The sequence below is a fragment of the Balaenoptera ricei genome, chromosome 1, assembly GCF_028023285.1.
Source record: "Balaenoptera ricei isolate mBalRic1 chromosome 1, mBalRic1.hap2, whole genome shotgun sequence".
Lineage (NCBI taxonomy): Eukaryota > Metazoa > Chordata > Mammalia > Artiodactyla > Balaenopteridae > Balaenoptera > Balaenoptera ricei.
Window position 1 is genome coordinate 88,479,687 of NC_082639.1, and position 24,915 is coordinate 88,504,601.

The window sequence follows — 24,915 nt, forward strand, 5'->3', positions numbered from 1 at the left end:
TTTCCTGATTTCAGCTTCTAAACCCCCCAAATCAAATCCTGTAAATTGTTAAAAGTAAACTCCACTTTCAATTGGTACCCAGTGACAAAAGGACAGCAGTAAACAATTTGGCAAAATAGATGAACATATATATACAGTACCTTTTAAAGCTTCCGTTTCTATGTCTACTAATGGCTTTCCCACATAGGCAATATCGTCTAGATTATAATATAGTTTTTTAATGACTCCATCGTAACGACTAGTGATAGTAACAGAAGCTTTATCACTTTGAACTTCACAGATGCTATCAAACTGAGACACTGTATCTCCTTCTTTTACATACCTATAAGAAAAAGATGTAAGACACTTTTACATGAGCAATAATACAGATCATCTTAACAATATAAATGTTACACTGAATTAGATCAGTATCCATCGAGCCCAGCATTTGGTCCCAGATAGTATACCAAAGAATGTTTCAGAAGAGACTACAGTGACTTCCAGAGGGTCTTTGATGCCTATTCAAGAAATATAAAAAATTTCAAAATAATTAAAAATTCATAGATCTATAATCCCAAAATTTAATTAATTTGTCAGGTTTTCTGCCTCAAATATGAAAAATGTATTTTAAAAGTGTTATTTCCTTTTATTGTCTTAGGCTTTATCAAATTTTAATGATGCCTATTATTTCTAGAATTAAATTTTAAAAATTGATATCCTCAATATACATCCTTTTTAATTTCATGAATTTTAGTTTGAGTTCTTAGTCTTTGTTTCTAAGATGGCTAATAAGTTTCAGATTCAGGTTCTTCTGACCTGAGGTCATTGCTCTTTCCTTGATCCCACAATGCAACAGCTACAAAATCATAAAGTACATTTATGTTATTATAGTTCTCTCCTAACCTACAAAGCAATTATAATGAGAACAGCAGGGAAAGAATGTTCAGGTGGCTGAATCAGATTTTGGAAAGGATCTTTAACAGTATACAATTGTGGGAGAGAATCTATTGACTCACCTTAACTGTTACTTCTAGAAATCTTTGAAAATTATTTCAGTACCCAGAGGTGTTTCCTTTTTTTCCAGAAAGGGAAAGAAAGAAAAGGGATAGAAGGATGACTAAGTAAAGAGCTTTTTAATTTTTGTTTCAAGCCTTTTTTTTTAACATCTTTTTAACCTTTCGAAAATTATTTTTTGATTCATGCCTTTTGGTTTAATATTGTAACCTTTTCTAAAAATACAGGCAAACTCTCAGGTAATGGTGAGTCAAATGTACTTGCATTCTTACTGAAGTCATTTTCGGTAAAGAGACCTTAGACTACATGATTATTTTAAAATAGTTTGGAAAAAAGCTCTAAGTTCATACAGTAAATGCTTTTCAAAACACATGGTCATATCAACTTAATATCTTTTAGTGGCAAATTTCTCTTTTTTAGCTGAAGTGAGTGGTGGGTAGTGAAAAAATTTTTTAAATGAGGAAAAAACAATCCTTAATAAATTACATTGAATAAAATGCCATACTGTAGGATGAATTGTGCCACCAGCGTATTGGCAACACAAACTAGATTTACCTTATTGCTTTAAAAAAATCATTATATGTTACAGAAAGAGATGTCTCAATTTAAATAGATTTCTACTTATTTTTACTCAAATTATTTTTATACTTACTTAAAAAAATTTTCAGAATAACTTACCATTCTTTAACAGTTACTTCTCTAATCCCTTCACCAATGTCTGAGAGTTTGAACTGAACAATCTGTCCCTGTAGAGCTTCAAAGACAAATGAGAAATGATCTCATTAAATATGTAATGTATTGCTAATAGACAGATGCTTTGACATCTAAAATTAGAAAATATTCTCAAGCAGAGGCAGAAATTATTCCATTTTTATAGATTTAAAAAGCATTTTATAATGTTTAAAAGCATAACCATCATTCATAACAACCCAAGATTTATATAAATTATTCAGTGACACAGACCTATTGATATTGCCACAGAACTGACATTTTCCAATTTCCAAAATAATGTTCTTTTACAAGGGTATAGGAGGCCCTTCCAACAAATGAGATTTTGCAATAATAGCAATGAACAGAAAATAGAACAAGATATTAGACAAAGGGAGGTTCAGCTGGATCTCCTTGTTTCATGTTATGAAACTATAATAAACATCAATGGCCTGCTTTTAAATCTCTTTTGACTTCATACAACTCTTCTCATTCCCAGTGTCTAAAGATCAGGCAGATCCATACCTAGAAGACTTGGAAAATCCTTATTCGCCCAAATGATGTTCTACCAACTTCTTAAATTTTAGTCTTCTATTTTCTCTTAGCATTTTTTTTACTCCTTTTCAAATTTCTACACCCTCTTTATAACACTTAGATGCCAATGATAATTTATGGTAATTATTCCCAAGACAGAAAGTACGTATGGATCCTCTCACTTTTCCAAATTAACAAATGGCTCTGAAGTGACTGAAGAGCGCTCTTCTATCTTTAAACTACTATTAATCAGTGGTAGCTCAGCGTGCTAAGTATAATAACAGGTTTAAATTCTCAGAACAGCTCTATTATCTTCTCTATTAATGGGAAAGAAATTGTGGTACCAAGGGATTAAGGAATCTTCTTAAGAGAACACATCCAATAAGTGATGGAATTGTGATTCAAACCCACTTGGTTTGACTTCAGGCTAAGTGTAAAAAGCTCCATTGTCAGGTCAAAACCAGGATGGTGCCACAGCTTTGGTCAATAGTCTCTGTATGCTGAATCCATATACATGGAAACAAGCTGCATTATTTTTTTCAGAAATCTGAGATTGTTTCCAGCTCATGCAATATATCTTTTGCCATGTGGAAATAGGCCTCTTTGCACCCTGAGAGTAATGGACTGGACTTGGCAGAGATTACCATGATGAAAGCCACTCTGCCTGACTGTGGTTCCATTCAGATACTCTCACTTATTCTGTCAAATCCACTTGTTCAGTGCACTTGAAAATGGCTGTGCTTTTTCCACAGGCAACTCCTCAGGCAACAACTATTGCTCTTTCCTTTCATCCAAGCTTCAGGGATAACTGGAAGGTATCTGTGAGTATTGGCACTTTTAAAGCAGCTGTTGACCTGCTCTCACTCACAACAGGAGTAAATGCTTTAGAATATAAAGGAACAAACCTTAAGTCCAATCAAATGGATATATATTATGACAGTTCACTATGCAAAGACAAACATGCTGAGAAACTTTCCTTCAGCCACGTGGGTCCAAATTATCTCTGAAAACAAAGCCACGTCCGAGATCACACAGCCAGTAAGGGGAGAGAGCTATGATTCTGACCCAGGTTTGTCTGAGCAAAGTCTGTGTTCCCTCTAATCTTTGAAACAAAACTGTGTCCTAAAGATTTGCTTTGAAATGACCTAAATACCCAAACGTTTATCATTGGGTCAATGCTCTTATTTTCTGTTTTCATGTTACTGTGTGTGCAAATTTATTACACATGCTTGATTTTTCATTTGGTCTCCTCAGGTATATTACATGAAAAAATTTTAGATTGTATACAGAAAAGAAATGAAGTCCCACTTTGGTTTAAAGCAAGTAAACAACTAAAATTCCCATTAAGGAGTCTGTATCTCATAGCAATTTAGAATAACGGCTTTGAGTCTCACACACACACACACACACACACACACACACAAAACTACTATTAATAAAAATTGCTTATAAAATATACAACAAGCTGATTAAGGTAGGAAATTTTTCTTTAATAAATACGAGGAGATTAGTAGTTAAGAAATACAAAATACAGTTTTGATACGGAGGTCCTAAGCACCTCCTGTTTCCTCTCTAGTAAGTTGGGCCCTCTCCCAGCCTGCTGCTCATAGTACAAACTGGAACCTTTCTGAAAAATAGTTTGGCATTAAGAATCAAAAACCTTAAAAAAAAAAAAAAAAGTCTGTTTCTTTGACTCCATAGGTAATTTTACTTTTAAGATTTTTTTCCTTGAAGAAATAGAGAGGTACACGAAGATCTCTGCTCAGGAATAGTTATCATAGAGTTATAATAAAGAATTGGAAAGCAACTGAAGTAATCAAAAAATGGCAAGTAAGTACACCATGGCACCTCTATACAAAGCAATATTATGCGAGGAACAGCATGTGAAAGGGCATGGGAATACGATAGTATACAGCATGGTTAGGGAATGACAAACACTTCCGTACAGCTGAGGATAGGCTACGTGGCAAGAAATCAGCCCAGATTTAAGGCTTTGTGCCATGATGAGGTGAGGTGTTTGGAACATATCCTAGAGGTGATTAGGAACCAGTGGTAAATAATTATGGTCATTAATTCTTTGCAGCTCTTCCCATTAGAGGTAGAGTTTATCCTACCACTAGTAAAATCTATGCTGGCCTATGACTCGTTTTGACCAATAGAATGCAGCAGAAGTAAAGTTGTGTAGGTTCTGGAGCGCAAGCCTCACAGGACCTCGCAGCCTCCACTTTCTCCCTCTTGGAATGTGCCTTGAGATCCCCATGTTAAGGAAGCTGTTCTAGTCTACTGGAGGATGAGACACACCACGTGGAGGAGAAATGAGATGCCCCAGCTGAAAACCAGCACCAACTGTCAGACATATGAGTAAGACCATCTTGGACCTTCCAACCCAGATGACTGTGTAGCTGAATCCAGTCACATTAGTGAGCCCAGATGAAACTAGCAAATGACCTTGTAGCTGACTCCAGTCACATTAGTGAGCCCAGGTGAAACCAGCAGAGGACCTTGTAGCTGACTCCAGTCGCATTAGTGAGCCCAGGTGAAACCAGCAGATGAGCCACCTGACCAACCCACCCCCAGAATCCTGAGGAACAATAAATCATTGTTCCTTTAAGACACTAAGTTGTGGGGAAGGTTATTATTCAGCAATAATTAGCTGATAGGAGTCCCATCTACAATTTCAGACCTATAACTTTATATCTATAATTTTAGAGAAAAATATCTCTGGCAGGAGTGGGATGGAAAGGACTGGGGGAGGGGTGGCAGAGAAAGCAGTTAGGAGGCTATTGTAGGTAAGAAACTGAAGTATAGAACTTAATATATTTACATATTTTCAAAGCTGTCTGAAAAGACGAAGACAGATTTAAGAAACATATAAGAGGTAATATTACTATATCTGATAATCAACTTGATGTGAACCAAGTATCGGGATGGCTTCAGGTTTCTAGCTTAACTGTTTACTGAGTTAGGGCAGAAGAGGAAGAGGATGTATCCCAAGTATGTAGAGCAGTGTCTTGGCATGGAGTTGGTGATCAGTCAGTTATCTGTGTTGAATGGATTTGCTCTCACAAGAATACAAAGTTGGATACTATGTTACTCCCATTTTCCAAATGATGAAACAGAGAGAAATTAAGTAACTTGCATAAGGTTACACAGCTAGTAACCCAAAGCTCCTTAAATGTTTAGAGACTAGGGTAGGAAGTTGGAATTTCTGCTTGAATGGCCTCTATTTTCTCTGAGAGTAAAGAGAAAAGATCAACTTCTGAAAATAGAATTTTTTTTTTTTTTAAATGGTGAAGATAAAGTTTACATATCTTAGGGTGATGCGGAGGAAGACATCTACAGGCATGGAAGGACTAATTGATCTCAGGGGTTGGATCCACCTGGAATTCCGTTATTTTTCATCACTAGCACAGACTAAGGCACCAAGTATCTGTCAAAAGCTTAACGTTGTAACGAAAGTCTAGGGTTCTTTACCAGGGTTCTAAAAAGAACATCAGGAAAAAAAAAGTTTTAGTGCCTTTGCCAAATCTAATACTTAAGTCTCAAGTTCTTTGCAAGGTAGAAAAAGTTGGGGGAAAGGTAATTAAGTGGTAAAAGCCAGAGAACTTTCTATTTATACAAGCACCTCCATCACACTATCTTAACATGACAGATTAAGTGCCTCATCCAAAAATACAGTAATACAGTGAGTACGAGGACACAATCTACTAAGTCAACAATTTAATCTAAGTCATATCAATGCTGACTGTTGCACTCAGGTAAGTCCTATGATAAAGAACAGAGGGCCCAAGAGAACCCAGTCCCAGCATTATGAAGACACAAGTGTTAAGGGAAAGTATGTGAAAGGGGAGTGGGAGCAAAAAAAAAAAGAAAAGAAAAGAAAATGAGAATTGGATAGATGTGGGGAGAGCAAGGAGGGCCAGGCTAGAAGTAAAAGGTCAACTTTTTTACTTTGATGAGTCTTCAATTACTGAATAAATACAAAACATTATGTTGTACAGGCTATTCTGACATTACACTTACCAGCAGTTGTTTTCAGCAGCTGATTTGGGTGACTATACTTGAATGAAGGATAACCAAAGAAAGACACATAGTTTGGCTTCAAAACATGGATATTACCACATGTTTGAAAGTAGCGGACACAAATCTAGAGATGGGAAAACAAAACAGTAAAAGCTTTTATAAATGATCTTAATGGCGTATCTCTAAGTATATATTGAATTTCAAGTCTATTCTAAAAGTAGAACAATCATTATCACAATATAAACAATATGAAATTATCTAGGCTAAAATCAGAACACTTGGCATCAGTGAGAAGTTTCTGGTCAAGAAACCAAAGGAATTCAAACCCTAGCACCCAGAATATTTTCTTGTTCTTTTGTTTATTTATTTTGGCCATGCCACGAGGCATGCGGTATCTTAGTTCCCCAACCAGGGATTGAACCTGTGCCCCCTGCAGTGGAAGCAGGGAGTCCTAACCACTGGACCGCCAGGGAATTCCCTTGTTTAGTAAAATTATATCCTGATTTGTCCACATGCTTACGATCCTTGCCTAAAATTCCCTATGAAAGTAAAAAAGTTTTAACAATGTTTTCTATATAAACACAACAGCTTGTAGGTGTATTTGAGTCATTAAAGGCTTCCTGAAATAAAACAACTAAAGAATTCAAAAGTGACTGCTGGCAGGCTTCCCTGGTGGCGCAGTGGTTAAGAATCCACCCGCCAATGCAGGGCACACGGGTCCGGGAAGATCCCACATGCAGTGGAGCAACTAAGCCTGTGCACCACAACTACTGAAGCCCACGCTCTAGAGCCTGCAAGCCACAACTACTGAGCCCATGTGCCACAACTACTGAAGCCCACATGCCTAGAGCCTGTGCTCCACAACAAGAGAAGCCACCGCAATGAGAAGCCCACGCACCGCAATGAAGAGTAGCCCCCACTCGCCGCGAAAGCCCGCGTGCAGCAACAAAGACCCAACGCAGCCAAAAATAAATAAATAAATAAATTTATAAATAAATAATCACTTCTTTATTCTTAAAAAAAAGTGACTCCTTTGGCATCTAAAGACACTGGAAAACACACATAGTATTGTCCCCAAAGGTTTTCTTATCATAATTTATAGATGACTCTTTAGATTTAACTATTGATATTTTATATAAAATCCTAATATAATAAAATACAATGTTACGCAAATAAGTAGGACTGAATGTACTTCATTTGATATATCAAAACCTAAGTGCGTGAAAGGTACAATATTTTAATTTGAAAGTTAACATTTCAATGTTATTAATACCTGATTAACTACATCACACTTTTTTTTAAAAAATTATACAATTTTTAAAGGTTACAGTCCATTTACGTTTCTTACAAAATTTTGGCTATATTCCCCATGTTGTACAATACATCCTTGAGCCTATCTTACACCCATAAGTTTGTATCTCCCACACCGTCACCCCTATATTGCCCTCCCTCCTACTGGAAACCACTAGGTTGTTCTCTATATCTGTGAGTCTGCTGCTTTTTTGTTCTATTCACTAGTTTGTTGTATTTTTTAGATTCCACACATAAGTGATTACATACAGTACTTTTCTTTCTCTGACTTATTTCACTTAGCACAATGCTTTTCAAGTCCATCCATGTTGCTGCAAATGGCAAAATTTCATTCTTTTTTATCACTGAATAGCATTCCATTACATATATATATGTATATACATACATATATATATGTGTGTATATCACATCTTCTTGATCCATTCATCTGTTGATGGGCACTTAGGTTGCTTCCATATCTTGGTAATTGTAAATAATGCTGCTATGAACATTATGGTGCATATATCTTTTCAAATTAGTGTTTTGGTTTTTCGGATATGTACCCAGGAGCGGCACTGCTGGGTCATATGGTAGTTCTATTTTTAGTTTTTTTGAGAAACCTCCATATTGTTTTCCACAGTGGCTCCACCAATTTACATTTCCACCAACAGTGTACAAGGGTTCCCTTTTCTCTACATCCTCGCCAACATTTGTTATTTGTGTTCTTTTTGATGATAGCCATTTTGACAGGTTTGAGGTGATACCTCACTGTGGTTTTAGTTTGCATTTGCCTGATGATTAGTGGTGTTGAGCATCTTTTCATGTGCCTATTGGCCATCTGCATTTCTTCTTTGAAAATATGTCTATTCAATTCTGCCCATTTTTAAATGTTGAGTTGTATGATTTGCCTTGATCAAATTTATCAAAGGGAGCAGTGGAAGGAGCTCAAGTACCAAACTGCTGATGACTGTAAATGTCAGATTAAGGAGTCTGAACTCATACATTATGGACTATTGAAGAAAAAGGATTAATTGTCTAACAAATGAAAGTCCAGGACCAGATGGCTTCACAGGTGAATTCTATCAAACATTTAGAGAAGAGCTAACACTGATCCTTCTCAAACTCTTCCAAAATATTGCAGAGGAAGGAACACTCTCAAACTCATTCTATGAGGTCACCATTACCCTGATACCAGAACCAGACAAAGATACTACAAAAAAAGAAAATTACAGACCAATATCACTGATGAATATAGATGCAAAAATCCTCAACAAAATACTAGCAAACAGAATCCAATGACACATTAAAAGGATCATACACCATGATCAAGTGGGATTTATCCCAGGGATGCAAGGATTCTTCAATATATGCAAATCAATCATTGTGATACACCATATTAACAAATTGAAGATTAAAACCATATGATCATCTCAATAGATGCAGGAAAAGCTTTTGACAAAATTCAACACCCATTTATGATAAAAACTCTCCAGAAAGTGGGCATAGAGGGAACCTACCTCAAAATAATAAAGGCCATATACGACAAACCCACAGCCAACATCATTCTCAATGGTGAAAAACTGAAAACATTTCCTCTAAGATCAGGAACAAGACAAGGATGTCCACTCTCACCACTATTATTCAACATAGTTTTGGAAGTCCTAGCCATGGCAATCAGGGAAGAAAAAGAAATAAAAGGAATACAAATTGGAAAAGAAGAAGTAAAACTGTCACTGTTTGCAGATGACATGATACATGTCATGATACATGAAATTGGGTCATTTGTTGAGACGTGGATGGATCTAGAGACTGTCATACAGAGTGAAGTAAGTCAGAAAGAGAAAAACAAATATCGTATATTAACGCATACATGTGGAATCTAGAAAAATGGTACAGATGAACCGGTTTGCAGGGCAGAAATTGAGACACAGATGTAGAGAACAAACATATGGACACCAAGGGAGGAAAGCAGCGGGGGTGGGGTGGGGGGGGTGGTGTGATGAATTGGGCGATTGGAATTGACATGTATACACTGATGTGTATAAAATGGATGACTAATAAGAACCTGCTGTATAAAAAAATAAATAAAATGAAAGCATAAAAAAAGAAATTAATCTAGGTGTGTGTGTGTTTGTGTGTTTGTTAGATTATAACAGGTAAAGCTTGGAGAGAAAGGACAAAGTTAAGAAACAATTATTGTATTTGAGGCATGGAATGACAGGCTCCTGGCTGAGAAGATTTAGAGTAGATAAAGAAAGCAACATAAGTGCAATAGGCATTATGTGATAAACAGCGATTGAGTGGCTATTAAGAGAAAGCTAAAACACATTAGTGAAGCTGCCTACTAAAGGTATAAAAAGGAAAACAGAAGGATAAAAATGGAAGGGAAGGGCTTCCCTGGTGGCGCAGTGGTTAAGAATCCACACGGGTTCGAGCCCTGGTCCGGGAAGATCCCACATGCTGCAGAGCAACTAAGCCCGTGCGCCACAACTACTGAGCCTGTGCTATAGAGCCTGTGAGCCACAACTACTAAGCCCGCGTGCCTAGAGCCCATGCTCCGCAACAAGAGAAGCCACCGCAATGAGAAGCCTGCGCACCGTAACTAAAGAGTAGCCCCCGCTCGCCACAACTAGAGGAGGCCCACTCACAGCAATGAAGACCCCACGCAGCCAAAAATAAATAGATAAATAAATTTATTTTTAGAAAATGGAAGGGAGGAGAAAAAAATAATTTTTCAAGTAAGAGAGACATTGTCTTCTACAAACAACATAAAAAAAATACAAAGTAATGAAAAGACGGTTTAGCAGATTCACATAATAAGGAAATAAATTAGTAATAATTCAGCAGGCAGTTGTTGAGCATACCTAAAGATAGGATTGTTCTGTGCTCGAGAATTCAAAGCTAAATAAGATACAGAATACAGTCTCTGAATTCAAATTGCTTACACTTTACTGCAGGAAGACAGACAAAATAGAAAAATTCAAGATAATAGGGTAAGTTAATCAAGAGTCAAATGCATGATGCCATAGGGAAGTATAAACACAACATAATAAGGCTTTCTTAATAATTTACTATAGGTGATAAGACCTCTTGTTGTTTATGATTTTTTATAACATATGGAAAAAAATAGACTTTCTTTTACTGAGTCATTCAACAAATGTTTATTGAGTACCTACTATGTGCCAGGCATTTAGGATTAGAGAACAAAATTGACGTGATTCCTTCCCTTATGGAATGTATAGTTCATACTGTGAAAGATAAAAGCAAGTAAACAGGTGATTACAACAGTATTATAATTGGGGAGATAGCGTTAAGAAAACACAAAGGAAGGAACCTACCTGGAGAAAGTGAAGTAAGACCTAAGGATGAGTAGAAGTCACCCAGGGGGTGAGATGTGTTGCAGAGAAGTCTATAGGGGAGTAAGGCAAGAGTCTTTAAAGCAGAGGAAATAGACGTGCAAAGGTCTGGAGTCAAGAGAGAGAAAACAGCCTGTGTTCAATTAACTGAAATTGTTCAATATACTTCTAGTGTAGTTTAGTGTGAGCTAAGGGTGAAGTGTCAGAGTGGGGACTGGGTAGGTAGGTTTTAGCAAGGAATGAAGCTGGAGAGGTTGGAAAGATCCAGATCATATATTGCTTCATAGTCATTTGAATTCTGAACATTTTGCTGAGAGCAGTTTTAAACAAGGAAATGACATTCTCAAATTTGTGTCCTACTTTATAAGATCACTCTGGCTACACTATGGAGAATGGGTTAGAGAGGCACAAGATTAGAGGCAGAAAGTCCAACTTAGGAAGGTCCAGGATATCTGCAGCTGGAGACAGTTTGGAGAAAAATGACTAGATTTTTGAAATTTACAGGCTAGAATCAAGAGAAACAGGTTTGAGGGTTTAGTTCCAGAGCCTAGAGTCTGATGTTCCTCGGAGGCATTTTAACAGTCACTGTGAGGTGGCTAAAGGCTAGTCCTTCCAAGTTCCCTTGTGCTAGCAGTGGCCATGTAACACAGTTCTAGCCAGTGAGTCTGGATGGTACCACCACTTCCTCCTTACTGCCCTGAATACAAAGTTGTAGCAGCCCTCTTGTGACCCTGAGGGAAAGGCCAAATGAATTGCTAAAATGACAACCCTGATAATGATGAGCCACTTAATCAATCCCAGCTGCCATCTAACTTTCAGATGCTTTGTATACACAGATACTTAATTTCCTACTTATTGGTTGGGTTTATTACTTACAGCTGAAAAACACCTAAAATACATGCAATTTGAAGATTTCCAGGACAGTGAGATATATGGGTCTGCAGTAAAGCTGGCTGGAAGACTGGGGAACTTCAGGAATCATCAGCATATAAATGGCAACTAAATTTGAAGAAGTGGATGAGGTAACCCTGGAAGTGCAAGAAGCACACAGAGGGGCAAAGTCAGAACCCTTAAAAACACCAATATTTAAAAGTTAGGGAAGGAAAGAGGAGGCGGTTGCGATAAAGTGTTCAAAGATGTAGGAAAAAGAATACCAGGAAGCTGGTGTCACAGAAGCCAAGCATGGAGAGCTTTCAAAAGAAGGGAGGCCAATACCCAGTAAGGTGCTGCTGAGAAGAGCTTTCTTCTCTTGGTTACCTCCTACTTAGCTCTCACAAATCTCAAATTATACAGTATTCTCTGGGAACTCTCTGACCCCCCAAGATCCCTCCTATGTGTCCCTGTAGCTCTAGGCACTTGTTTCATCTTCTCACGCTGTGCTGTAATTGCTTGTTTAATGTCTATCTCTGCCTTTCTCCCCCGTGCCATACCACAAGGCTGTAATTAAACTCTGAGGGGGCAGAAATCAGTGTCTGTCTTATTCATATTTGCACCCCCAATTCCTAGCACAGTACCTGGTACACAGCAGGCTCTTGGAAGGTTTTGTAAGATCAGGGACCCAACACTGTAGGAAAATTCTGAAGAGGGGACCCAGGAAGAAAAACGCTATGCAAATAGGATGAAACACTATGATTATTGGGATGTTAATTGTTTGGTGCTAGAAGACTGTGTGAAAGGGGAGAAATGAAGGAGAGATGGTGGTGGGTCTTAGCTCTGGTGATTTAAAAGGTTGGAAAGATACTGGTGCAAATGTAGGAGATAGACGTAAACCCAAAGAACAAAGCTCGAGCCTCTCAGCTGCTTGGAGGCAAGGACCTATGGTGTTACGCTTTCCTTGCCCAGTCTCTTTCTCTAGACTGTAAATTCCTCGAGGGCAGGGGTCGTAATATCAGTGTCTGAAATTAAGGGGTGCTCAATAAATGTTTAATGAATATAGTATATCTCTGTTTCCCCAGTGCCTACCACAATGCCCGGTACCCGGATGGTGCTCAATAAAAGGCTACTGAACGAAAGGCTAGCTGGGCTTCGGGTGCAGATGAAGCGGGAGGGCGACCAAGTCACGACATAAGTGCGCCCAGGTAAGGAGAGAGAGTGGGTCTCCAGACAGGTTGGGCACCACCTTCGCTGCCCTTCGTTTTGCATACCTCCCTCCACCTCTCCATCACGCGAGCCCTGTACGCGAAGCACTCGGAGGACAAAGTAACACACCTCTCCCGGGTGACTCCGAACAAATCACTCCTTCCCGACCTCAGACCTGCCCAACCTGCTTACCAGACGGCCGGCAGTCCGGCTCCAGGTCCTCAGCACACGCACCGCAGCCATCTTACTCCGGAAATGACCATTGCTCTGAGGTTGGAGGAGTTGCCTGCGCGGGGGACCTATTGGGAGCCGGGAAACGAGCCTTCCCCTGAGGCCTGAGCGGCCAATGGAGAGCGAAGGAACGAGCCTCCCACCCAACAGCCAATCAGGGAGCGGGGCGGGGCTGAGATAACCCTGGGGGTGGGGTGGGAAAGCCCTGCGGAGGGGGAGGAGAGACAAGTGGGGAGGAGGGCTGCCCAAATTTAGTTTCAGGGACAAAGTTGGGTAAGGCACTGCTGTGTAAGTACATAGGCGCCAACGATCATCTTTTCAGTGCAAGTAATGGGAGGGACGGAGTATGTTAAGGAAACAAAGGAAGGGCACTCACCTGGAGAAATTTACGTTGAAGTAAGATCTGAGGGGTAAGTAGGAGAAAGCAAAAACAAAGACAAAAACCTTCCTTCAGCTTGTATTGAAACCGCTTGATTACAGAAAATGGGACATTTCTATACTTTGTAGCAAGGATCTGTACCGCTAGTTGAGTCAAGTCTATACTGGAATACTTCCCAATAACGGGCATTTCTTACTCGCATTGTGTTCTTGGTTACCGAAACTGGCTTTTCGATTTTTTTTTTTTTTTCATGGAAGATAAACAAGGTTACCATAACGTCTAAGATAAATGTCATCAACATTATCTTTCCTTTTTAGGGAATCTGTCAGATGTAGCTGCCCAGCACGTGCAATATATGTCAGACATACTACCTTTATTTATTTGCCTCTTGGGGAAAGGTCAAATTGAGGTCAGTGGAACTGGTAAAGAAAAGATCAGAACTTTAATGGTCAATCCTCCTCACAGCAACTAAGAAACAAATTTCTAGAAATGTCCAGGATATTTGTCTGTTCTTCCTCTTATAAGGGAATGAAAATCTGTACAGATGTCTAAAGAATTACAGAGAACAAAACCGGAACAAAGGCAAAATCATAAATTCTCAACAACTGAAGATTAGTGGCTGTAAAACAAAATCTCAGGTACTTCACAAATTTACTGTCTGATATTACTCAAACTCACACTTTTTATTTTGCCTTATTTGCCTTTCAGTGTATTTCACACACACACACACACACACACACACACAAACTGTAAGCAATAAATTTAAATCATTACCTTTATAAGAAAACCTGGGATAGTCAAAGAACTTTGATTTTTTTTAACTTGCCCACTAACAAAACATTTTATAGGCACCAATAATATATTTCATAATAATACATGCATGTGTTTGTATAAAAAGATTAAGTAGCTGTGCCTTTGAATTGTTTCCTTCCCAAAGCCCCTATACTACCTTCTTCCTCTTAACTTTCCCTTTGACTCTACCTTCTCCTAAGAAAATGTGTAGTTTACTTCTTTTCTTTTATACTCTTTACCTCAACATGATTACTGCTTCCAAATCCAGTATGGTATGTTTCCTTATCCTTCCTTCCAACATCAAGAGATATGCCACATATTCACTAGTTAATCCTTTCACTTGAGCTCAAAAGAGCCAAATAACCCATTTCTTCTCTTTTTAAAAATTTAATTGAGGAAATTCCCTAGGGGTTAGGATTCCGAGCTTCCACTGCAGGGGGCCTGGGTTTGATCCCTGGTGGGGGAACTAAGATCCCACAAGCTGCGCCAGTGCGGCCAAAAAATAATAATAATAATAATTGAATGATTAATTGTTACCTGGCAATTCTACTCTTAGGTATCTACCCAAGAGAAATAAAAACATATGTCCACATAAAGACTAGTACAAGAATGTTCTTAACAGCCTTATTTATATTAGCCAAAAACTAGAAACAGCCCAAATGTCCTCCATATGTAAATGAATAAACAAACTGTGGTGTATTCATATAATGGAATATTATTCATCACTAACCATGACTGAAGTAATGATACATGCTTTAACATGAATGAACCTCAAAAATATTATGCTAAGTAAAAGGAGCCAGGTCCAAAAGGTCACATATTGCCTGATTCCATTTGTATGGAATGTCCAGAGAAGGCAAATCTATAGAGACAGAAAGCAGATTAGTGGTTGCCTGGCACTGGGGGTAAGAATGGGGAATGACTGCAAAGGGGCAAGAGAAAGATTTTTGTGAACAATTCAGAGATTTTTAGTATATTTACAAAGTTGTAAAACCGTTACCACCATCTAATTCCAGACCATTTTCATCACCTCCCAAAAGAAACCCCATGCCCATTAGCAATCAGTTCCCATTCTGGAACTCCCTCCCACCCCTGAGTCCCTGATACTACTAGTCTGTTTTCAGCCTCTATAAATTTACCTGTTCTGGACATTTCATATAAATGGAATCATATAATATGTGGCTTTTATGACTAGCTAATGTTCTCAAGCTTCATCTATTTTACACATGTATCGGTGCTTTATTCCTTTTTATGGCCGAATAATATTTCATTTTGCAGATATAAATATTTTCGTTTATCCACTCATCAGTCGATAGATATTTGGGTTGTTTCCACTTTGGGGCTATTGTGAATGCTGCTATGAACATTAATGTACAAGTTTTTGCGTAGACATGTGTTTTATTTTTCTTGGGTGTATACCTAGGAGTCGAATTGCTGGGTTGCACGATAAGCCTATGTTTAATTCTTTGAGGAACTGCCAGACTGTTTTCAAAGGTGGCTGCACCATTTCACATTCTCACTAGCAGTGTATGAAGGTCCTGGTTCCTTCACATCCTCACCAACTCTTGTTATTGTCTGTCTTTTTCATTATAACCATGCTAGTGGATATAAAGTGATATTGAAACGGAGCAGGACCCTATGGTCCTTGCCCCCCGCCCCCCATATCCTCAGCCTGCCTTTTGTCTGTGGAAAAACTTTAGCCAAAGAATAAGTTTAATCAGAGAAGTGAGAAAATGCAGAAACAAAGGAAAACAGTCAAAGGAGACCAAATAATAATAGTTTAATCATTAAGCATAGTCAAGGACCTTTAGTTCCTCCTTAAGGGCCATAGATAATATTCTGGGCCATATCCTATGAGCTGTTTTGCAGCTACTGAAGCCCCCACCAGGTGGAGGAGGATGACTACATGATGACCGAACTGAAGCCGTGACATAAGCTGCCACAGTTCTGAGAAGTGGCCTCAAAGAAATGGGAACAAACCCTGGAACTAAAGATTAATCAGTAATCTTGAAACAACCAAGTTGATGCTGATCAGATCACCACATTACTTACTTCAAGATGACTGTCAGAACTGACTGTGCTGTTCTGCTCCCTCCTTCTGCCTATACAGCCCTGAAACTCCCCTCTAAAAGCCCCTGTCCCCTGAGCAACAATCAGGAGTTGGTTCTCTTGCAGGAGTCCACCCTCTTCCCCAGTTGCCGGCCTCCGAAATAAAGCAACCTTTCCTTTCCTACCAACACTTGCCTCTCAAGAGTTGGGAGAATTGTCTTTCAAGCGGCGTTCAGTAACAATATTTCGTTGTGATTTTGATTTGGGTTTCCCTAATGACGAATGATGCTGAACATCTTTTCATGTGCTTATTGGCCATTTGTATACCTTCTCTGGAGAAATGTCTATTCAAATCCTTTGCCCATTTAAAAATTGGGTTGTCTTTTTATTTTGGCGTTGTAATAGTTCTTTATATATTTTAGATACTAGACTCATCAGATATATGACTTAAAAATACTTTCTCCCATTCTTTAGTTTGTCTTTTCACTTTCCTGATAGTAACCTTTGAAGCACAAAAGTTTTTTATTTTAATTAAATTGAAGTCCAATTTATTTTTAAAAAATTGTTTGTGCTTCAGGTGTCATAGCTCAGAAACCATCAACTAATCCAAGGTTATGAAGATTTACATCTATATCGTCTTCTAAAAGTTTTATAGTTTTATCTCTTACATTTAGGGCTTTGACCCATTTTGAGTTAACTTTTAAAATATGGTGGGAGATATTTAAGTCTTTAAATCATCTTGAGATGGTTTTTGTGTATGGTGTGAAATACAAATCCAACTTCATTTTTCTTATGGTTAACCTATTGTTTCCACACCATAAACTGAAGAGTTCTTCTTTTCCCACTGATCTGCCATCTCATCTGTCAAAGAAATCAGTTTAAGGGCTCTAAGTAATCTATTTATCACTGTACCAATTTCACATTATCTTAATTACTTTAGCTTCATAGAAATTCTGGGTTTTCAGAGGACAAGTACCCTTCACCTCATTCTTTTTAAATTATTCTTGCACTTTTGTTCTTTCATATAAATTTTAGAATTGTCTTGTCAGGCTCCTTAAAAAAGTACTGTGGGCATTTGATTGGAATTTTATTGAAACTATATTTTCAATAATATATCTAAAGATTCTTTGAGGTTTTCTTTTTTCAACTTTTTATTTTATATGGGAGTACAGTTGATTAACAATGTTGTGTTAGTTGCAGGTGTACAACAAAGTGATTCAGTTATACATATACATGTATCTATTCTTTTTCAAATTCTTTTCCCAATTAGGTTGTTACAGAATATTGAGCAGAGTTCTCTGTGCTATACAGTAGGTCCTTGTTGGTTATCTATTTTAAATAGAGCTGTGTGTATATATCAATCCCAAACTCCCTAACTATCCCCCCCCCCACCATAAGTTCATTCTCTAAGTCTGTGAGTCTGTTTCTGTTCTGTAAATAAGTTCATTTGTATCATTTTTAAAGATTCCGCATATAAGCAATATCATACGATATTTCTCTTTCTCTGTCTGACTTACTTCACTCAGTATGACAATCTCTAGGTCCAACCATGTTGCTGCAAATGGCATTATTTCTATGTAGGTAATCATATCACCAGTGAATAATGATGGTGTTGTTTTTGTCTGTCCAGTCTTGTGTCTTTCATCTCTTTCTTGTAAAATCTGACTAGACTTCCATCATCTGTTGAAAAGAAGCCATAACTGTGGGCATTACTATCTTGTTTTGATTTTAAAAGGTGTCATGTTTTACCATTATTTACTGTTATTAAGAATGAACTTTGCTGTAGAGTTTTCCAGATGTCCTTAATCAGGTTAAGGGAGTTTACATTTATTCCTAGGTTCATTTGCTTTTGTTTTATCATAAATAGATCTTGATTTTTTTTCAAATGCTTTTTCTTCATCTATTAATGGGATCTTAGGTTTTTGATATATCATCATAACATTTTTCCAATGTTAGAATGATATTCAATCCCAATTTGATCATACTGTATAGTATTTCATAAACGTTGTTGGATTTATTTGTTAATATTTTGATTGATCCTGGTGCATCTGAATTTATAAAATTTATAAATTTTTCTTCTCCATGTCATCTTTGTCTGCTTTTGGTATCAGAGATTGGGTAAAGTATATGCATTCCCAGGGCTTTCTCTGTTACAAAAGTGGTGGAATGTTGGGATTAGGAGACAATTGTGTTCACATCAGAGCACCACGGTTCATATCACAGTATGCTAGTTAACTGTGTGGCAAATTGTTTAACACATGCAGCTGTAAATCAGAGTAAAAACAGTAAGTACTTCAGCAGGTTGTGAATGCATGCAGTGGCTAAGTGCTCAATAAATGTTGACTATTATTTTTATGATTTATCATATTCTAATTGCTGCTTCCTCTTTATTTAACTGTAAGATAAGTACAGTACATTATTATCATTAAGAAGAATGACATTATAATTTATCACTTCTCAGTCTCTACTATATACTTCCAATAACTTCGAGGCAGAAAATACCTTACTCTTCTTTGCTTACCTAGAGGCTTGCATAGGATTTGGTACTCAGTTAAGGTAGGAACTGAACCACAAGCGGAATCAAGAAGCGGGTTGTCGTTCCTACCCTCCTCTGAGGTGAATTACGTTAGTGGCACTGTTCATTTCAGTCATAAACTTGCACTCATTCTCGGACAAGGTGGCATAACTTTGGCTTTTTTGAGCATTATATTACTGATTCTGATTCTGTCCTTTTCCACTCATCCCCAAATAAATGGTGTCTAGCAGAAGAAAAAGAGATAATACTCTACACACACACACACGGAGAACGAGAGGCTCATGGGTATCATCAATGCACCAGGGACACACATTTCAAGGGACAGGCTGCAGAGGAGGCAAACCCGACCAGAGAGGGTGGTCGGTGCATTGCAGGGACCTTTCCTACATCTTCAGCTCTAAGAGTCTCCAGTTCTGGGTACGGCAGCATCCCCGAGAAAACAGAGATAAACGCAGATGCTTGCACAAGCCTGCGAGACAACTGGAGGATCCGACTAGAGTTGAAAGGGAGGCTTTCGGCAATCTGTGCGTTTTGCTGTGTTCAGGGCGCAAGCCTTCCAGGGACACATTTCCTACGACGCTCCAGGGAGCCTCCCCGGCCACCACCCCTCCTGCTGGACAGCTTCCGATTCGCCGGAATTTTGTGGGCGCCGCCTCTTTAAGCGCCGCGCGGCGCGCATGCGCCCTGGCTGTGGGCCGGGCGAACCCGGCTTCTGCACGCAGAGCAGCTTGGTTTGGGTTGGGCGTTCCCGGAGCCGGCGCGTTCTCCGCATTTACGCGGAGCCCCGCGGCCCCGAGGGAGGACTGAGCCTCCGGAGCTGCGAGGTAGGAGCCCGCGTCTCCTCTTCCTCCCGCTCGGGCCGAGGCTGAGTCGCGGTTGGCCCGGCCCCAGGACGCCCCCCATGGCGGGCCCGCGGGTCGAGGTGGACGGCAGCATCATGGAAGGGGTGAGTGCCGAGCCCGAGGCCTGGCGGGTTGCGGCTGCCGCCCGGGGTGCGGCACAGAGCTTGCCCATCTGATGTTCTCTCTCTTCTCTCCGCACCAGGGCGGGCAGATCTTGAGGGTGTCTACGGCTCTGAGCTGCCTCCTGGGCCTCCCCTTGCGGGTGCAGAAGATCCGAGCAGGCCGCAGCACGCCGGGCCTTAGGTAAATCGGGGAGCCAGGCGGCGGGACTGGAGGGTGGAGAGCGGGCTGGGGGCTCGGGGCGGGGGACAGGCCATTGGGGGATGGGGGACGGGTCTTGGGGCTGGGAATCTGGAGCCCGACGGTGATGCTGGGAAGATCCGCCGGCCCCAGGGTTGAGGACTCTGCAGCTGGGCCGCCCGGGCCGCGGGACGGTGTTCAGGGCTGGGCGGTTAGCCGTAGCCGGGCTTGTGTGCCCTTGAAAGTTTCAAGGGGCAAGTTCAGAAAATAGGCCCATGTTTTCTCTATTTGGCTAGAGTTGTCTCGTTTCCTAATGAGTTATCTTTTAAACGGTTTCCCCACCTCATCGGGCATTCCAAGTACCCGGAGAGCTCGTAGCAGCGGGCAAGGTAGATCAGGGCAGAACAGGCTCTAGGGCCGGAGGAAACCCCACTTTTTAACCAGTGCATTTTCTGCTGCCGCACGTTTTAGTCTCATAAGGACCCTGAGATGTGTCATTCCAGCTTTCATTCAGACCTCTAGGAAGCTGTGGATACGACCAGGATTATCAGTTGTAGGAGAGGGGAAAATGTTGACAGTTGACCTTGTTTCTTCTGTCTGGGAAGCTAGGCATGCCACTATTTTAAGTGTCAGGTATATGCACCCGTTAGAAGAGGACCCAGGGGGAAGACAGACTGATTCCTTGTACTTGTATTTTGTATATATTTCATTCTAATGGATCAGCTATCTCTTAGTCTTTTATCCACATTCCATGTTGAAATTATTAAAAGGCAATTACTGATATGTGTGAACAGTAATTCTCTGTCACAGCAGTAGTTTGCAGTAACCCATTTCACCAATAGGGCAATTAATTCATTAAGGCTGTGTGAGGTATTTTATTAGTTTGCTAGGGCTGCCATAACAAAATACCACAGACTAGGTGGCCTAAACAACAGAAATTTATTTTTGCACAATTCTGGAGGCTGGAAGTCCAAGATCAAGGTGCTGGTAGGGTTGGTTTCCTCTGAGGGCCATAAGGGAAGATTCTGTTTCAGGCCTCGCCCCTTGGCTTGGAGGTGACCCATCTCTTGCCCCCTCTTCCCATGCTCATCCCTCTGTGCATGTGCACCCCTGGTATGTCCTAATCTTCTCTTTTTGTAAGGACACCAGTGAGGGTGGGTTACAGCTCGCTCTAACTGCCTCTTTTAACATAATCATCTCTTCAGAGGCCCTATTTCTAAATACAGTCACATTGTGAGGTACTTCAACATATGAATTTTAGAGGAACACAGTTCAGCCCATGCAGGTATCATAGATTATTCAGTGAAATGCAAGTGAGACTGGTGGCACTTAGATAGTTTTATTAGTTTTCCTCTTTTGCATACTTCTAATTTGCAGCAATATTATCAGCATATATGTTTATAGTTAAAATAACTGGTCTGGAAGGAACCCTTAAAATAATGCCTACCAGCAGGTAGCCTACATGCATAAAAAGCCAAAAGGAAGCTCTGGCACTTACTATGGTTAGAGCTTGCTGTTTTCTTGCCATTGAAGTTTTGCAAATGTGTCATAAAAAGTGGGGATATAGGCAGTCTGAATGCACACGTTTTGATGCAGTATTATGACCTGAAGGCCTCAGCATTTATCTGGACTGGAAATGATTCGAGATTTCTGTGATGGGCAACTGGAGGGGGCAGAAATCGGCTCAACAGAAATAATGTTTACGCCAGAGAAGATCAAAGGTGGAGTCCACACAGCAGATACCAAGACAGCAGGGTATGTGTCACTTACATTCCATTTAAGTATGGGTTTCGGAATTAGACCTGGATGCACATGCAGGTACTACCACTTAATGGACAAGTGGCTTAACCTCTTTGAAGCTGTAGTTTCCTCACTTTTAAAATGGAGATCAAACACTTACCTTTTAGGGTTAGAGACTGTGTAAAGTTTCGGATACCTTATTGCTTCCTAATTGTAGCTATTGCTTTACCTATCTAGAATTTTCTCACATGTGTAGTATAACATATTTGTTTCTTTAGTTTTATTACTTAGAAAATGAACATCTGAAAACAACTGTAGTTTCATGCTCTATAGTGATAGTAGTCTTTGTGGTGTAGCATATTTAGTTCTTGGCTTACAGCAAATTATGAGCCATCTTCTACTTTTAGTCTAGGTATTTTTGTTATCTTTTAATAGATACTTATACAGCCCTATTTAGAAGTTTTTATATATGATCTTGGCTTTTTCTCCCTATTGAAAACTGGATATTTAACAATTAAATTGAGCCTTTATCCCTTTCCAAGAATCCCTCCTTTTATTGATAAAACATGGAGAGCAATTTTTGTGTCTTCTGTGTTATTGGCTGATTGTTATTGTAAGCAGCATCCTTTTACCAAAATCCTATCCATTTACTAGGAAATTTGGTAAAGTAAGAAATAGTACTGTAAGCCCAATGCCAGTTTGTTTCAGAAATGACTGTTTCAAAAAATTATGATTTTTTTTTAGCTTAAAATGTTTAGTGATGATTGAGATTTGAGTTATAATGTGAATAGACTTCTGCTAAAAGGGGCTTGCTGCTAGGCCTAAGGTGAGGTTTGCCAAATGAGAACTTTCTTAAGGGGATTAAAGCATTTTGAGGTATCTTTATAGTCAGCTTATTATTTTGGGCATTCTCTGGTACAAAAGGGGGGAAAAAGTTATAGTTAATCAACTGTCTAAAAATTAACTAACACAGAATCATAGAACTTTGAAGCTACAGGAGAAAAGATAGAAACCAGGTGTTCCAACCCTTCCTCCACTTTGTGAATGAGAGAGTGAAGACCCTCTGGTGTTAAGTGATTAACCAGAGCTAGAATTAGAATCTAGGCTTTCTGGCTTCTAATCCACTAGAACGTATGGGCAGTGAGTTTAAAGTTGATAATCCAGCTCCATTCAGTAGATTCAAACAAGCTTGTTCCTAGTACGAAAACACATCTTATTTATTTGAATTCTAACATTTTCACCCCTAACTGTGATTACAGTACCATGTGTTTTCTCATGTCTACCTTTGTCTTTGCAATTCCTTACTCTTCTAAAATAAAGGTTTTCTTTAGTCTTCTTAGAATCTGATTTTATTGAATGGAAGAGAGACACTTGAACTGTGTTGGGTTTCTCAGAGAATAAACAGAAGTTCAGTAGTTGTAAACCTATGGTTTATAGTAAACTGAACATTTCCTGAGCAAGGTTTTTTTCACTTGCTCCTAGGCTCATTTCCTGAGAACAGGGATTATATTGCATGCATTTTCTCTTACAGTGCCTAACACATTATACAGTCAATAAATATTTACTGAGTTAATGAAATGCATTATCAGTGATAGAGACTAATTCAGTACACATGCATCATTGCTATAAGAAAGTTAAGTTAAGGCTATCTTTTGGTGTGTAGAGGCTATGTTGGACTCCTTTTCAAACTACAATCTATGTTTTAATATGATTGTTTTCCCTTGACTTTGGAGAAGGGAGATAACAGCTCATTTAGGAAATCTGACTGTTTCATTTTATAAAATGCTACATATTCTATAATTATTTCTTATGATTTCTCACATTATTTGACTATAAGGACCAAACAGAGGTGACTTATGGTAAGGATTATCTCCTTAACAGTTTTCTCCATGTAAAATATTTGGCTATCAGTCTTTGTAAAACATTACTCTGTCATTACCACAAATGCCACGGTAGTAGGAACTGTGTCTTAATATCTGGAACGATGCCTTGTGCATGGTGGAGACTCAGATACAATCATTAGACTATTTCTAGACCTTGATGGTTTTGAATGCATTTTCATAAACTGTTACTTTTAAGAATCCTTTTATAAAAATGTTGTAGAGATGCTTTAATTAAAAATTTTTTTTTTTACTTCTCTGTAACATAAAGAAAAGTGTTAGAACTTACCTAAGATCACACAGCTAATGTATTTAGTATTGGATTCAAACCCAGATTTGCTTATCATTTAAGGCCAGTTCCTTCTACTGCGAAATACTAATCGGATGTTATCATTCGGTCCCTGGAGTGTTTTTTAACTTTAAACTTGAGGGCGTGTGCCTGCCTTCTCAGTTGTCTGTGCTTCAGCTAATGGTGATATGTAGTAGTAATGTCTCTTTCTTGAGACTTTAAAAAGAAAATGCAGCTAAGCCTGTTCTGCCTTCTCCTTAGGAGTGTGTGCCTCTTGATGCAGGTCTCAATGCCCTGTGCTCTCTTTGCTGCTTGTCCATCAGAACTTCGTCTGAAAGGTGGAACTAATGCTGAAATGGCACCACAGATTGATTACACAGCCATGGTAAGGGCTTTTGTTGCTACTGATAAACTAAGATGATCTCACATAGTCTTCTGAATCTCCATTCTCTATTTAAATATATCCTGAGTGTTTTTGTGTACATAGCTGTTTAATTTCTTAATGGTGTCTGGTTCTGTTGTGGGACAGGATGATTATTTTAGATTGTGTGTTGTATCCTAGAACTGTGCTCATAGTGAATTCTTTAAAAAGCCTCAGTTATTATATACATTATGTTACTTATAATGTATATATATTATATTGCTTATCGTATAAGTCTGTTATTTTCTGAATACAGGGATCATGATTTGGAAGAAAAACTCAAAGTAAGAATTAAATGCTATGTTTGACAGGATTGGTGAGGATGTGGAGAAATTGGAACGCTTGTACACTGTTGATGGGAATGCAAAACGGTGCAACAACTGTGGAAAACAGTATGGAGGTTCCTCAAAAAAATTAAAGATACAACTACGATATAATCCAGCAATCCCACTTCTAGGTATTATCCTAAAGAG

The 24,915-nt window shown here is 39.0% G+C and overlaps 2 protein-coding genes across 6 annotated transcripts in view; one reads left to right on the forward strand and one right to left on the reverse strand.

Annotated features, from left to right (window-relative positions):
- DBT (dihydrolipoamide branched chain transacylase E2) overlaps nt 1–13,262 on the reverse strand; it is a 44,011-nt gene extending 30,749 nt beyond the window's left edge. Inside the window, exons 1-4 of the mRNA XM_059927019.1 lie at nt 13,176–13,262; nt 6,259–6,382; nt 1,672–1,747; nt 141–322 (exon numbers count right to left, since the gene is read on the reverse strand). Of these exons, the coding sequence (XP_059783002.1) occupies nt 141–322; nt 1,672–1,747; nt 6,259–6,382; nt 13,176–13,226 (433 nt within the window). The 5' untranslated portion in view covers nt 13,227–13,262. The remainder of the gene's footprint in view (nt 1–140; nt 323–1,671; nt 1,748–6,258; nt 6,383–13,175) is intronic.
- Nucleotides 13,263–13,489: 227 nt separating this feature from the next.
- RTCA (RNA 3'-terminal phosphate cyclase) overlaps nt 13,490–24,915 on the forward strand; it is a 28,671-nt gene continuing 17,245 nt past the window's right edge. Inside the window, exons 1-4 of one of the 5 annotated variants that reach the window (XM_059900479.1) lie at nt 13,490–13,624; nt 20,015–20,115; nt 21,709–21,867; nt 24,283–24,406. In XM_059900479.1, coding sequence (XP_059756462.1) covers nt 21,749–21,867; nt 24,283–24,406 — 243 coding nt within the window. In that variant the 5' untranslated portion in view covers nt 13,490–13,624; nt 20,015–20,115; nt 21,709–21,748. Of the gene's footprint in view, nt 13,625–19,673; nt 19,917–20,014; nt 20,116–21,708; nt 21,868–24,282; nt 24,407–24,915 lie in introns of those variants that run through there. The other 4 variants (XM_059900460.1, XM_059900446.1, XM_059900468.1 and 1 more) reach the window with 4 other exon arrangements.